At 35.2% G+C, this 15314-nt stretch overlaps 1 protein-coding gene across 5 annotated transcripts in view; it reads left to right on the plus strand.

Moving 5' to 3' along the window:
* Nucleotides 1-15314, plus strand: part of COP1 (COP1 E3 ubiquitin ligase) — a 270583-nt gene that overhangs the window by 165285 nt on the left and 89984 nt on the right. For all 5 annotated transcript variants that reach the window (XM_061185681.1, XM_061185683.1, XM_061185682.1 and 2 more), the window contains one exon: nt 4386-4502. In XM_061185681.1, the coding sequence (XP_061041664.1) occupies nt 4386-4502 (117 nt within the window). The remainder of the gene's footprint in view (nt 1-4385; nt 4503-15314) is intronic.

The following is a 15314-nucleotide window of genomic DNA, read 5'->3' on the forward strand; positions in this document are numbered from 1 at the left end:
TCCCTTCTGAAATTAGTTTATCTGTCTTCATCATTCTCTTTCCATTCACTTGGTTTGGGAGAAGCTAGCTGTGTCATAAGCCCAAATGGTGGGGAACCGAATCCTCATGCCAAGAGCTGTGTTGAGTGAGCTTTGAAACGAATCCTTCAGCTCAGCTTTACTGTGACCTCTGAACCTTGAGACGGTGAGCCAAAAGCACCCAGCCAAGCTGCTTGGAGATTCCTGATTCTCAGAAACTATGTGACATAGTAAATTTTGTTGTTTTAAGTTGCTAAGTTTTGGGGCAATTTGCTGTGCAACAATAGCTAACTAATGCGACAAGGCCTGTTTTCTCTTTGATGAAGTTTAAAAGAAAAACTTATGTTTGATAATTAGCATTGTCAAAGTACACATCTTTGTGTTTAATCTTTTACACTTTTTTAGACTTATCAAATAGTATAGATGTTTATGATAGTTTTGGGTGAAGCAGCATTCTCCCTTTTAATTCATTCTGTTTTCTGTAGGATCTAGACAGTAGTTCAGAAGTGCCTTCAGGAGTACCAGATATGAATCATACTCATACTTGCACATTCTCACTAAAGACAGACTTTCTTACTGTGTCAAACTCCTGGGCCTGTTTCCTTTATCTTTTACAATGAATTCTTTCTTAGGAAGCTTTGTGCAAATAGATATACAGTGGACCCAGTCTGAAAAGCTCAGAAACATAAATCCTGCACATTGAAATTGGTACTGACATTATTATAGATATGTAATGTGTTCTGTTTTTGGAAAAAATAATTTTGAACAAAAGAACTTACGGAGTGTTTAACCCAGACTGTAAAGATTTATAGATGATAAACCTCACCAATCCTCTAGGGTAGTTGGATTTTTTAAAATTCAGGACTTTTTAATGGGACTTAAGATTCAGGTGATACTCAAAAAAACCAGAAAAACAAAAAAACAAAAATCTTTTCTTTACCTATTAACATTAATCAAACTTGTAATAAAACACTTAGTTATAAGTAAAAAATTCATTTCCTAAAGGCAGCTAGATAGTATTCAGAACAAGGTTTTTTTTGTTTTTTTTTTTTTTTTAGTCTCCTACATTTTGACATGATTTTCCTAAGGGTCACTATATTGATTTTTTGCTGAGTGTCACAGGAGACTATATAAATAAGGGCAATGTGTTTTGTTTGATTTAATTGCCTTAGCTCTTCATCTTGAGGATATTTTCTTTTAAATTCGCTTTTGTTTTTTCTTGCCAAAAGGAATTTTCACAATAAATGTTGAGACTGTAATTTTGTAGTTAAAAGAAATTCTTACTATCAGACTTTTAAGGAGAAAGGAACCATAGTTCCTTATTGTGAAGAACATCTCATTTATATTTGTCTTAGACATTTTCTTTTTTTTTTTTTGGCCACACCACGCAGCTTGCGGATCTTAGTTCCTCTTAACAGGGATCAAACCCAGGCCCCTGGCAGTGAGAGCGCCAAGTCCTAACCACTGGGCTGCCAGGGAATTCCGTCTTAGACATTTTCTTCTGGTACTTTTATTGATTTCTTTCTCCAAAAGATTATACTATTTTACCTTTTGACCTATGATGTTATCTTAGGATATTAAGTTGATTTTAATGTTATTTCATCATATCTGTTGTATTAGTTCCCTAGGACTGCCATAGCAGTGTACCACTACCTGCCTGGCTCCTACAATAGAAATTTATTCTCTCACAGTACTGCAGGCTTAGAAGCCCGGAGTAAGGTATTGGCAGGGCCATTCTCCCTCTGAAGACTCTAGGGAAGAATCCGTCCTTGCTGCCTTCCTAGCTTCTGATGGTTACATAGCAGTCCTTGGCATTCTTTTACTTGTAGCTGCATCCAATTTCTGCCTCTCTCTACACATCGCCTTCTTCACTCTTTGCCTCTGTAGCCAAGTCTCCCTCTCCTTATAAAGATATAAGTCATTGGATTTAGGGCCCATCCTATTCCAGTATGACCTCATCTTAACTTGATTACATCTGTAAAGACCCTATTTCAAAATAAGTTGACACTCATAGGTACCTAGTGTTAGGACTTCAACATATCTTTTTGGGGAAAACAATTTAACCCACAATACCTGTTCCATTTAATAACTAATAACTTAAGAACAGCATTATATTCCTTGTGCATTTTTCTTTTCTATGCTTTATATATTCAGTGTATCTTTATAGTATTTTAAACCTTAGGTATCCTTACAGTTCAGACAGTTATATTAGATTCTAATATCTTACTTGTTGAAAATTATAACCATGGTGGTTACCATTATGTCTTATTTTTAAAATGTAAATGATTACTCCATTGAGAAAATTACTTTGAAATAAAAAAGAAGACCTCACTTCTAAGTTGGCTGTTGTTCTGTTAGTTCTGGTTCATTTTTGTGACTACTCATATTTAATAGTCATAAAACACTGATATATAGCCCTTGTTTGTAAAGGTTCTTAGTGATTAGTAGTGAGGTTATGGGATTAGTAGGTGCTCCATAAATATTTGTTGTGGATTAACTTTGGCTTGCCACACTGTTAGAGTACAGTTCTACCACTTGATATTCTAATCTATAAGTACTATTTGACATGCAGACTTTTAATTACAGCTAGCCATCTCATCTCAGAATTGTGTATCTTAATTGCCTGAACAATTGTATGCTGACTGAAATAGCACATGATTCCTATTGGAAAATAACGTGAAACAAATCAAATATTTCTATTTAAAACTGTTATTTTTTTGTTTTAGTAATGAGTATCTTATGTTTCTCTGGGAAGGCTAATAGATTCATCAGGTTTTAAATAACTTTTTTTAATGATTAATTTTTATTCAGAGGTTTCACATATTTAAAGAAATTTTCTGTTCTTGTGAAATTCTATTCATAGAAGATAAATGATCCTGTTCACACAGAGGAAGTCTCTATTCTTATGAAATAACATTCATAGAAGTGGTAGTTGTTGGAACCATTTCTGTGTTTTTCACTCCTATTTAAAGATCACTGTATTAATAATCCTAAAAAGATTCTAAAATTTTATTATGCCTCCAGCTCTATATTTTGGTTTTCAATTCTGCTTTACACATTAGAATCACTCAGAAAGCTTTTTTTTTTAAATTAATTTATTTATTTTTGGCTGTGTTGGGTCTTCGTTGTGGTACGCGGGCTTCTCATTGCGGTGGCTTCTCTTGTTGTGGAGCACGAGCTCTAGGTGCGCGGGCTTCAGTAGTTGTGGCACGTGGGCTCAGTAGTTGTGGCTCGCAGGCTCTAGAGCTCAGGCTCAGTAGTTGTGACGCACAGGCTTAGTTGCTCTGCGGCATGTGGGATCTTCCTGGACCAGGGCTTGAACCCGTGTCCCCTGCACTGGCAGGTGGATTCTTAACCACTGTGCTACCAGGGAAGCCCCCAGAGAGCTTTTTAAAAAACCACCAATACCTGGACCCCATCTGGGCACTGTCCTGACGAGACATTGGGACCCATAGAACGATGGGTTAGGAAGGCTTTTGTTGTTGTTATTGTTAATGTTTGTTATTAATCCTAATGTGCAACCAGGATCGTAACCTATATCTTGAAAGTCTATTTGTATTCTAGTGTCTACTAAGACATTTTTGTTTAAAAATGATATGCTTGCTCTGGTAACTCACAAGATAACATCTCACTTTTATACTTCTGTTTTCAGATCTGACCGGCTCTGATCAGTCAGCTTTTCCCTCCCTAATCCTTACAAATCTCAGTATATACCATTGGAATGGACTAAATATCAAATATTAAAGCAAAATTTTAAAGTTTAGCTAAGCAATTCTGTCACCTGTTACTTTAGACGTACTAAATCATACAACTAAGTTCCCATGTAAAATTTTAAAATCATGGAATTCTTAATTGAAAGATGAAATAAGAACTGATCCCACGTACTTTAAAAGATATTTGTGTATATATCATATATACAATCTGATATATATCGTACATGTGAAAATGTGTGTGTACGTGTGTATGTGAGGTTCTCAAAAGTGTAATAGGTTGGACGATAAACCATGTAGTTGCCCTACTCATACACACACACACACACACACACACACACACACACACACACTATTTAAAGAATACTAAGGCAAATACACATGTATTTCAGATTGCTTTTTTTTAACCTGTCTTTTATGCCTTAGTTATGAGATATATTGATTATATAATGTTTTCTGACTTTGAAACTAAGCTCTGTTGGTTTAAATATACTGTTCTATTATTCATTCATTCAGTTTAAACATTTTTGATCCTAGTAAACCAAAATGCTTAGATTAGTATGAAAAGACAGCTGTGGCAATAAGCAGACTTTCTCAGTTACAGAAGCATTGGCCTATGTATTGTTTATTTTCATTTTTATTGTTCCTTACTCTTAGTGAAGCTATGGTCTACCAACCTAGACAACTCGGTGGCAAGCATTGAGGCGAAGGCTAATGTGTGCTGTGTTAAATTCAGCCCCTCTTCTAGATACCATCTGGCTTTCGGCTGTGCAGGTAAGAAATGAAAGATTTGTCTTCTTTTCTGGTAGGCTTTCATGACTAAGATAAAAGAACGTTTTAAAATGAATAACTTTCTTTGTAGGTTTGAACTTTATTTTCATTATTATACTCTAAATTAGAACTATGTAGTATGCCATTTTTACTCATTAATTGCTGTGCCTTAATTTCAGTGTTCTGTCTCCCATGTCTAATACATAGAGATGGGTTTATTGATTATTTTTGTTGTTGTTCCTCTGAGTCTTTGCATGCATGAATAATGCTTATTTGTTTACAAACTTAGGTCATAATGATGTTTAAACAATAAAGCTGTATTGTTTAGACACAGGAAACCTTTTTTTTTTTTTTTAATTAAAGGAAACCTAATAATTCCTTCAACAATTATTCATTGAGTGCCTACTGTGCACAAAGCACCCATCTAGGGGCAGTGAATAAGACAGATAAAGTCTTGTATTGTGGAGTACATGCTAACATAGTAAGTACTCAAAAAAAAATCATACCAAGGAATTTTTTGTTAAAGTAGTTTTCTTAACTAGGGTGACCAAATGTCTGGATTTGCCTGGAGCAGTCCTAGTTTATATTATATTTGTCTTACCATCATAATTACTGATAGGGATTTCTTTCATTCTCAAAAGTGTTATGGGTTGGAAGATAAATTATATGGGCACTTTTACTCATAATTCCTTTGTCTTCTATATCTGATTTCCTACCTTGAATGTTTACTAAAGCAGTAAACACCTGTAATTTAACTTTAGCATTGTTAAATCTCCTTGATTCTCGATTCCTTTTTTTATTGATAATCTCGAGTAAAAAAAAAAAAAAAAGATAATCTAGCACCATATCATGAACACAATATTACCTTTTAAAAAGGTAAATTTAAATCTTAATGTGTCATAGCATCTTTTCCTTATTCCAACTTACTATTTATTTGACTTGCATACTGACATAATTCCATAATTAAATTCCAGGAGGGTATGGATAAACATGTATATGTGGGTAGAATTCTCTTTTCATTAGCAGATAGATTTTTTTTTTTTCCCACATGCTGCTCTTTTCCATTGGGACCTACTATTCCCTTATTTAAATCCCTGTTTTGTCTCTGACTAGAAATGTTACTTTGGGCAAATTGATTAACTTCTCTCCCCAAGTTCCTTATCCTTAAAATAGAGATAGCCTTTTGGGTCTCTTACAAGGATTATGAAAGGAAGATGCTGTCTGTAAAGCTCTTCGAACATGATGCTCAATAATTACTTAGTTATTATTATTAATTAATATTTTATCAGTCATTTAATTAGAGTAGCTTTTTGAGTTTTTAATATTATAAACATACCAGTGGCCATCATTTTTTTTTTTTTGGTTCTGAGTTTTTCTTTTTTAACATCTTTATTGGAGTATAATTGCTTTACAATGGTGTGTTAGTTTCTGCTTTATAACAGAGTGAATCAGCTATACATATACATATATCCCCATAGCTCCTCCCTCTTGCATCTCCCTCCCATCCTCCCTATCCCACCCCTCTAGGTGGTCACAGAGCACTGACCTGGTCTCCCTGTGCTATGCGGCTGCTTCCCACTAGCTATCGATTTTACATTTGGTAGTATATATAAGTCCATGCCACTCTCTCACTTCGTCCCAGCTTACCCTCCCCCCTCCCCGTGTCCTCAAGTCCATTCTCTACATCTGCATCTTTATTCCTGTCCTGCCCCTAGGTTCTTCATAACCTTCTTTTTTTTTTTTAAGATTCCATATATATGTGTTAGCATATAGTACTGTTTTTCTCTTTCTGGCTTACTTCACTCTGTAGGACACACTCTAGGTCCATCCACCTCCCTACATATAACTCAATTTCGTTTCTTTTTATGGCTGAGTAATATTCCATTGTATATATGTGCCACATCTTGCTTATCCATTCATCTGTCGATGGACACTTAGGTTGCTTCCATGTCCTGGCTATTGTAAATAGAGCTGCAGTGAACATTGTGGTACATGACTCTTTTGGAATTATGGTTTTCTCAGGGTATATGCCCAGTAGTGGGATTGCTGGGTCGTATGGTAGTTCTATTTTTAGTTTTTTAAGGAACCTCCATACTGTTCTCTATAGTGGCTGTATCAATTTACATTCCCACCAACAGTGCAAGAGGTTTCCCTTTTCTCCACACGCTCTCCAGCCTTTATTGTTTGTAGATTTTTTGATGATGGCCATACTGACTGGTGTGAGGTGATACCTCATTGTAGTTTTGATTTGCATTTCTCTAATGATTAGTGATGTTGAGCATCCTAACATGTGTTTGTTGGCAATCTGTATATCTTCTTTGGAGAAATGTCTGTTTAGGTCTTCTGCGCATTTTTGGATTGGGTTGTTTGTTTTTTTGATATTGAGCTGCAGGAGCCGCTTCTAAATTTTGGAGATTAATCCTTTGTCAGTTGCTTCATTTGCATCTATTTCTCCCATTCTGAGGGTTGTCTTTTCGTCTTGTTTAGTTATTCCTTTGCTGTGCAAAAGCTTGTAAGTTTCATTAGGTCCCATTTGTTTATTTTTGTTTTTATTTCCCTTTCTCTAGGAGGTGTGTCAAAAAGGATCTTGCTGTGATTTATGTCATGGAGTGTTCTGCCTATGTTTTCCTCTAAGAGTTTGATAGTGTCTGGCCTTACATTTAGGTCTTTAATCCATTTGGAGTTTATTTTTGTGTATGGTGTTAGGGAGTGTTCTAATTTTATTCTTTTACATGTAACTGTCCAGTTTTCCCAGCACCACTTATTGAAGAGGCTGTCTCTTCTCCATTGTATATTCTTCCCTCCTTTATCAAAGATGTGGTGACCATATGTGTGTGGGTTTATCTCTGGGCTTTCTATCCTATTCTGTTGATCTATATTTCTGTTTTTGTGCCAGTACCATACTCTCTTGATTACTGTAGCTTTGTAGTATAGTCTGAGGTCCGGGAGCCTGATTCCTCCAGCCCGTTTTTCTTTCTCAAGATTGCTTTGGCTATTCGGGGTCTTTTCTGTTTCCATACAAATTGTGAAATTTTTTGTTCTAGTTCTGTGAAAAATGCCAGTGATAGTTTGATAGGGATTGCACTGAATCTGTAGATTGCTTTGGGTAGTAGAGTCCTTTTCACAATGTTGATTCTTCCAATCAAAGAACATGGTATATCTCTCCATCTGTTTGTATCATCTTTAATTTCTTTCATCAGTGTCTTATAGTTTTCTGCATACAGGTCATTTGTCTCCTTAGGTAGGTTTATTCCTAGGTATTTTATTCTTTTTGTTGCAATGGTAAATGGGAGTGTTTCCTTAATTTCTCTTTCTGATTTCATCATGAGTGTATAGGAATGCAAGAGATTTCTCTGCATTAACTTTGTATCCTGCAACTTTACCAAATTCATTGATTAGCTCTAGTAGTTTTCTGGTGGCATCTTTAGGATTCTCTGTGTATAGTATCATGTCATCTGCAAACAGTGACAGCTTTACATCTCCTTTTCTGATTTGTATTCCTTTTATTTCTTTTTCTTCTCTCATTGCTTTGGCTAAAACCTCCAAAACTATGTTGAATAATAGTGGTGAGAGTGGACAACCTTGTCTTGTTCTTGATCTTTGAGGAAATGCTTTCAGTTTTTCACCATTGAGAATGATGTTGGCTGTGGGTTTGTCATATATGGCCTTTACTATGTTGAGGTAAGTTCCCTCTATGCCTACTTTTTGGAGGGTTTTTATCATAAATGGGTGTTGAAATTTGTTGAAAGCTTTTTCTACATCTATTGAGATGATCATATGGTTTTTCTCCTTCAACCTGTTAATATGGTTTATCACATTGATTGATTTGCATATACTTAAAAATCCTTGCATTCCTGGGGTAAACCCCACTTGATCGTGGTGTGTGATCCTTTTAATGTACTGTTGGATTCTGTTTGCTAGTATTTTGTTGAGGATTTTTGCATCTATGTTCATCAGTGATATTGGCCTGTAGTTTTCTTTCTTTGTGACATCTTTGTCTGGTTTTGGTATCAGGGTGATGGTGGCCTCGTAGAATGAGTTTGAGAGTGTTCCTCCCTCTGATATCTTTTGAAAGAGTTTGAGAAGGATAGGTGTTAGGTCTTCTCTAAATGTTTGATCGAATTCACCTGTGAAACCATCTGGTCCTCGGCTTTTTTTTCTTGAAAGAGTTTTAATCACACTCTCAATTTCAGTGCTTGTGATTGGTCTGTTTATATTTTCTGTTTCTTCCTGGTTTAGTCTTGGATGGTTGTGCTTTTCTAAGAATTTGTCCATCTCTTCCAGGTTGTCCATTTTATTGGCATATAGTTGCTTGTAGTAATCTCTCATGATCCTGTGTATTTCTGCAGTGTCATTTGTTACTTCTCCTTTTTCATTTCTAATTCTGTTGATTTGAGTCTTCTCCCTTTTTTTCTTGATGAGTCTGGCTAATGGTTTATCAATTTTGTTTATCTTCTCAAAGAACCAACTTTTAGGGTTATTGATCTTTGCTATTGTTCCGTCATTTCTTTTTTTTTTTTCTTATAATCATGTCATGGGGAAGGTCTTATTTCTTTTTTTTTTAATTTAATTTTTTAATTTAATTTTATTTATTTTTTTATACAGCAGGTTCTTATTAGTTATCCATTTTATACATATAAGTATATATATGTCAAACCAGTCTCCCAATTTATCCCACCACCACCCCCCCCACCGCCACTTCCCCCCCCTTGGTGTCCATACGTTTGTTCTCTACATCTCTGTCTCAGTTTCTGCCCTGAAAACCAGTTCATCTGTACCATTTTTCTAGGTTCCACATATATGTGTTAATATACAATATTTGTTTTTCTCTTTCTGACTTACTTCACTCTGTATGACAGTCTCTAGATCCATCCACGTCTCTACAAATGACCCAATTTCGTTCCTTTTTATGGTTGAGTAATATTCCATTGTATATATGTACCACATCTTCTTTATCCATTCGTCTGTCAATGGGCATTTAGGTTGCTTCCACGACCTGGCTATTGTAAATAGTGCTGCAGTGAACATGGGGTGCATGTGTCTTTTTGAATTATGGTTTTCTCAGGGTATATGCCCAGTAGTGGGATTGCTGGGTCATATGGTAGTTCTATTTTTAGTTTTTTAAGGAACCTCCATACTGTTCTCCATAGTGGCTGTATCAATTTACATTCCCACCAACAGTGCAAGAGGGTTCCCTTTTCTCCACACCCTCTCCAGCATTTGTTGTTTGTAGATTTTCTTACGATGCCCATTCTAACTGGTATGAGGTGATATCTCATTGTAGTTTTGATTTGCATTTCTCTCATAATTAGTGATGTTGAGCAGCTTTTCATGTGCTTCTTGGTCATCTGCATGTCTTCTTTGGAGAAATGTCTATTTAGGTCTTCTGCCCATTTTTGGATTGGGGTGTTTCTTTTTTTACTACTGAGCTGCATGAGCTGTTTATATATTTGGGGGATTAATCCTTTGTCCGTTGTTTCATTTGCAAATATTTTCTCCCATTCTGAGGGTTCTCTTTTCATCTTGTTTTTAGTTTCCTTTGCTGTGCAAATGCTTTTAAGTTTCATTTGGTCCTATTTGTTTATTTTTCTTTGTATTTCCATTACTCTAGGAAGTGGATCAAAAAAGATCTTGCTGTGATTTATGTCAAAGAGTGTTCTTCCTATGTTTTCCTCTAAGAGTTTTATAGTGTCTGGTCTTACATTTATATCTCTTATCCAGTTTGAGTTTATTTCTGTGTATGGTGTTAGGGAGTGTTCTAATTTCATTCTTTTACATGTAACTGTCCTGTTTTCCAAGCACCATTTATTGAAGAGACTGTTTTTTCACCACTGTATATATCCTTGCCTCGTTTGTCATAGAGTAGTTGACCGTAGGTTTGTGGGTTTATCTCGAGGCTTTCTATCCTGTTCCATTGATCTCTATTTCTGTTTTTGTGGCAGAACCATATTGTCTTGGTTACTGTAGCATTGTAGTATAGTCAGAAGTCAGGGAGTCTGATTCCTCCAGCTCTGTTTTTTTCCCGCAAGACCGCTTTGGCTATTCGGGGTCTTTTGTGTCTCCATACAAATTTTAAGATTTTTTGTTCTAGTTCTGTAAAAAATGCCTTTGGTAATTTGACAGGGATTGCACTGAATCTGTAGATTGCTTTGGGTAGTATAGTCGTTTTCACAATGTTGATTCTTCAAATCCAAGAACATGGTATATCTCTCCATCTTTTTGTGTTGTCTTTAATTTATTTCATCAGTGTGTCATAGTTTTCTGCATACAGGTCTTTTGTCTCCCTACCTAGGTTTATTCCTAGGTATTTTATTTTTTGTTGTTGCAGTGGTAAATGGGAGTGTTTCCTTAATTTCTCTTTCAGATTTTTCGTCATTAGTGTATAGGAATGCAAGAGATTTCTGTGCATTAATTTTGTATCCTGCTACTTAACCAAATTCATTGATTAACTCTAGTAGTTTTCTGGTGGCATCTTTAGGATTCTCTATGTATAGTATCATGTCATCTGCAAACAGTGACACTTTTACTTCTTCTGTTCCAATTTGTATTCCTTTTATTTCTTTTTCTTCTCTGATTGCCATGGCTAGGACTTCCAAAATTATGTTGAATAATAGTGGTGAGAGTGGACATCCTTGTCTCGTTCCTGATCTTAGAGGAAATGCTTTCAGTTTTTCACCATTGAGAATGATGTTTGCTGTGGATTTGTCATATATGGCCTTTATTATGTTCAGGTAGGTTCCGTCTATGCCCACTTTCTGGAGAGTTTTTATCATAAATGGGTGTTGAATTTTGTCAGAAGCTTTTTCTGCATCTATTGTGGTGATCATTTGGTTTTTCTTCTTCAATTTGTTAATATGGTGTATCACATTGATTGATTTGCGTATATTGAAGAATCCTTGCATCCCTGGGATAAATCCCACTTGATCATGGTGTATGATCCTTTTAACGTGTTGTTGGATTCTGTTAACTGGTATTTTGTTGAGGATTTTTTCATGTATATTCATGATTGATATTGTTCTGTAAATTTCTTTTTTGGTAGTATCTTTGTCTGGTTTTGGTATCAGGGTGATGGTGGCCTTGTATAATGAGTTTGGGAGTGTTCCTTCCTCTGCAATTTTTTGGAAGAGTTTGAGAAGGATGAGTGTTAGCTCTTCTTTAAATGTTTGATAGAATTCCCCTGTGAAACCATGTGGTCTTGGACTTTTGTTTGTGGAAGGTTTTTAATCACAGTTTCAATTTCATTACTTGTGATTGGTGTGTTCATATTTTCTATTATTTCCAGGTTCAGTCTTGGAAGGCTATACCTTTCTAAGAATTTGTCCATTTCTTCCGGGTTGTCCATTTTATTGGCATAGAGTTGCTTGTAGTAGTCTCTTAGGATGCTTTGTATTTCTGTGGTGTCTGTTGTAACTTCTCCTCTTTCATTTCTAATTTTATTGATTTGAGTCCTCTCCGTCTTTTTCTTTTTTTTTTTTTTTAATTTATTTTATTTATTTATTTATTTTTGGCTGTGTTGGGTCTTCGTCTCTGTGCGAGGGCTTTCTCTAGTTGCGGCGAGCGGGCTTTCTCTAGTTGCGGCGAGCGGGGGCCGCTCTTCATCGCGGTGCGCGGGCCTCTCACTATCGTGGCCTCTCTTATTGCGGAGCACAGGCTCCAGACGCGCAGGCTCAGTAGTTGTGGCTCACGGGCCTAGTTGCTCCACGGCATGTGGGATCTTCCCAGACCAGGGCTCGAACCCATGTCCCCTGCATTGGCAGACAGATTCTCAACCACTGCGCCACCAGGGAAGCCCTCCGTCTTTTTCTTGATGAGTCTGGCTAATGGTTTATCAATTTTGTTAATCTTCTCCAAGAACCAGCTTTTAGTTTTATTGATGTTTGCTGTTGTATTCTTTGTTTCTATTTCATTTATATTTGTTCTGATTTTTATGATTTCTTTCCTTCTGCTAACTTTGGGTTTTGTTTGTTCTTTCTTTAGTTCCTTTAGGTGTAAGGTTAGGTTGTTTATTTGAGATTTTTCTTGTTTCTTGAGGTAGGATTGTATAGCTATAAACTTCCCTCTTAGAGCTGCTTTTGCTGCATCCCATAGGTTTTGGATTGTCATGTTTTCATTTTCATTTGTCTCTAGGTATTTTTTGATTTCCTCTTTGATTTCTTCAGTGAAGAAATCAAATGTGTTTGTGTTTTTTACGGTTTTCTCCCTGTAATTGATTTCTAATCTCATAGCGTTGTGGTCAGAAAAGATGCTTGATATGATTTCAGTTTTCTCAGATTTACTGAGGCTTGAATCGTGACCCAAGATGTGATCTATCCTGGAGAATGTTCCGTGCGCACTTGAGAAGAAAGTGTAATCTGCTGGTTTTGGATGGAATGTCCTATAAATATCAATTAAATCTGTCAGGTCTATTGTGTCATTTAAAGCTTGTGTTTCCTTATTAATTTTCTGTTTGGATGATCTGTCATTTGTTGTAAGTGAGGTGTTAAAGTCCCCCAGTATTATTGTGTCACTGTCGATTTCCTCTTTTATAGCTGTAAGCAGTTGCCTTATATATTGAGGTGCTCCTATGTTGGGTGCATATATATCTATATTTGTTATATCTTCTTCTTGGATTAATCCCTTGATCATTATGTAGTGTCCTTCCTTGTCTCTTGTAATAGCCTTTATTTTAAAATCTATTTTGTCTGATATGAGAATTGCTACTCCAGCTTTCTTTTGATTTCCATTTGCATGGAATATCTTTTTCCATCCCCTCACTTTCAGTCTGTATGTGTCTCTAGGTCTGAAGTGGGTTTCTTGTAGACAACGTATATACAGTCCTGTTTTTGTATCCATTCAGCAGAACAAGATTTTTGACATAAGGGTAACGGTGTTTATTAATTGTCTTGTTAGTTGATTACTACATGATGTTTTCTTATTGAGTAGAAAAAGGTAGAAAAACCATTTTTTTCCAATTCATCTTCTGTAAAGCCAGTTTGAGAGAACACTGTAAGACTAAAGTAAATAGAACTACTAACAATCTGTGGTTTTAATAGAATGGTAGAGTTGCTTGCTTACTTACTTGAAGCATTTTGCAAGTTTTAAAACTGTAATTAGTATAACAGATAGGAAGTGGGGGTACTCCTAAGTTATACTCTTTTAAGTAATAATAGTTTTGTTTTTCCCCCCAGAAGTTAGTGATATAAATCAAAGGTAAGATTCGTATTATTCTGATTCAAGATTGATATTTATACTAATAACATATTCACTGGGAAGGAATAATGTTTCTATAACAAACAAACAGGAATTCTGAAATATTCTATTTAAACTGTGTTCTCAACAAACATTTTCAGTTTTGGTTGCTGTAAACTCTTTGTTACTCTCAGCAAACTAAACAGTTCATACACATAAACATATACCATTTGTTTTCCCATTTTCAATACTTTCTAGTTTTTGTGATTTGATATGTGATAACTCTTAGTCTTCAAAAGGAAAAAATAACCTTTTTGTTTGGTTTGGTTTTGTTGATCAATTAATTTTTAAGTACTGATATTACTTTCCTGACTCTCAAACTTGCAGTGGTTTCTTGTTGTTTAAAGAATAAACACAGAGCCCTTTGCTTTCTGTTCTAGGCGCTCCATGATTGCCTTCAGTATTCCTTATAGTTGACTTATGTTGTTTATTCTTTGAAAATTTTCACTCAGAAGAATTTTTATAAAGCTTCATCTTTCATAAAGATTTCTTGATTCTCAGTATAGTTGAGACTACGTATCTTACATATGTATCTTCCACTTTTAAAAATGTATGTAATCATTTAAAAATTGTTTATATTTAATTATACAAATAGTACAAGGTTAAATCCTCATTCTCAACTTTCATATGTTACAGATAAAGCTTAAGTTCCCCTTGATCACACATTATTAAACTGTCTCTTCAGAGGTACTTTTTAAAATACTTTTACAAGTGTCTTTCCAAAGATAGGGAGCATTTTTTGTGGAGATGGCCAATAAGTATTTTTCTTTTTTAGAATATTTTTTGTTTTTAAAAATCAAGATGGATTCTAAAAGATGAACATGCACATTATGTAAAATATACATAGTTTTAGGTTATCTTTAGATCTCTGACTTGAATTTTTGGACTACCTTCTGCTCTTCCATGCCCTCCTCCTATATCTGTCCCCAAAATATAATTCATCCCTTTCAACTTAAGAACCTGGTGTTTAGTTTAGTTTCATTTTATAGAGCTAACATGGAGAAACTTGATAGATATGTAAGTGCTCGGGATATCTTTTATTACATTTTTTCTGTCTTATTTATTTAATGGGAAATATTTTAGGTTTGTTAGGTTCATAAATCTGCCTTGTTTTTTATTTTATATAGTGGTTGCCAGTGGGGATGTCTTTTCCTTCACATTTAAATAAATTAAATGTCTGAATATTTATTTAATAAATCTTAATTAGCATCACAGCATTCATGAACATGTGTTTCAGTTATCTATACTACATCAAGGACATTTTGTTTTCAAGTTTCTAAGTAATCTGTGTGAATGCAAATGGAAGTGGCGTGCATAACGCCAATATTCAAGAAACAAACTATTCTATTATTTTGTTGTAAAATCTACTCTTGATAGTCTAGAATTTAAGAACAACTTTGAGGCACCTAGTAAATCTTTCACCTGTTTGTGTCTGTCTTGCCTTCCAGGCTGTAAGTGTCGTTTAGCTAGATCTTTTTTAAAAATCGGCTTCACAGGAAATTTTATATTCATATTAAATGCAGAGATATTTTAAAGTCAGGCATTTATTATTCAGTTGTTACTAATATGATAGACATGATCATTCAT

The sequence above is a fragment of the Eubalaena glacialis genome, chromosome 3, assembly GCF_028564815.1.
Source record: "Eubalaena glacialis isolate mEubGla1 chromosome 3, mEubGla1.1.hap2.+ XY, whole genome shotgun sequence".
NCBI lineage: Eukaryota > Metazoa > Chordata > Mammalia > Artiodactyla > Balaenidae > Eubalaena > Eubalaena glacialis.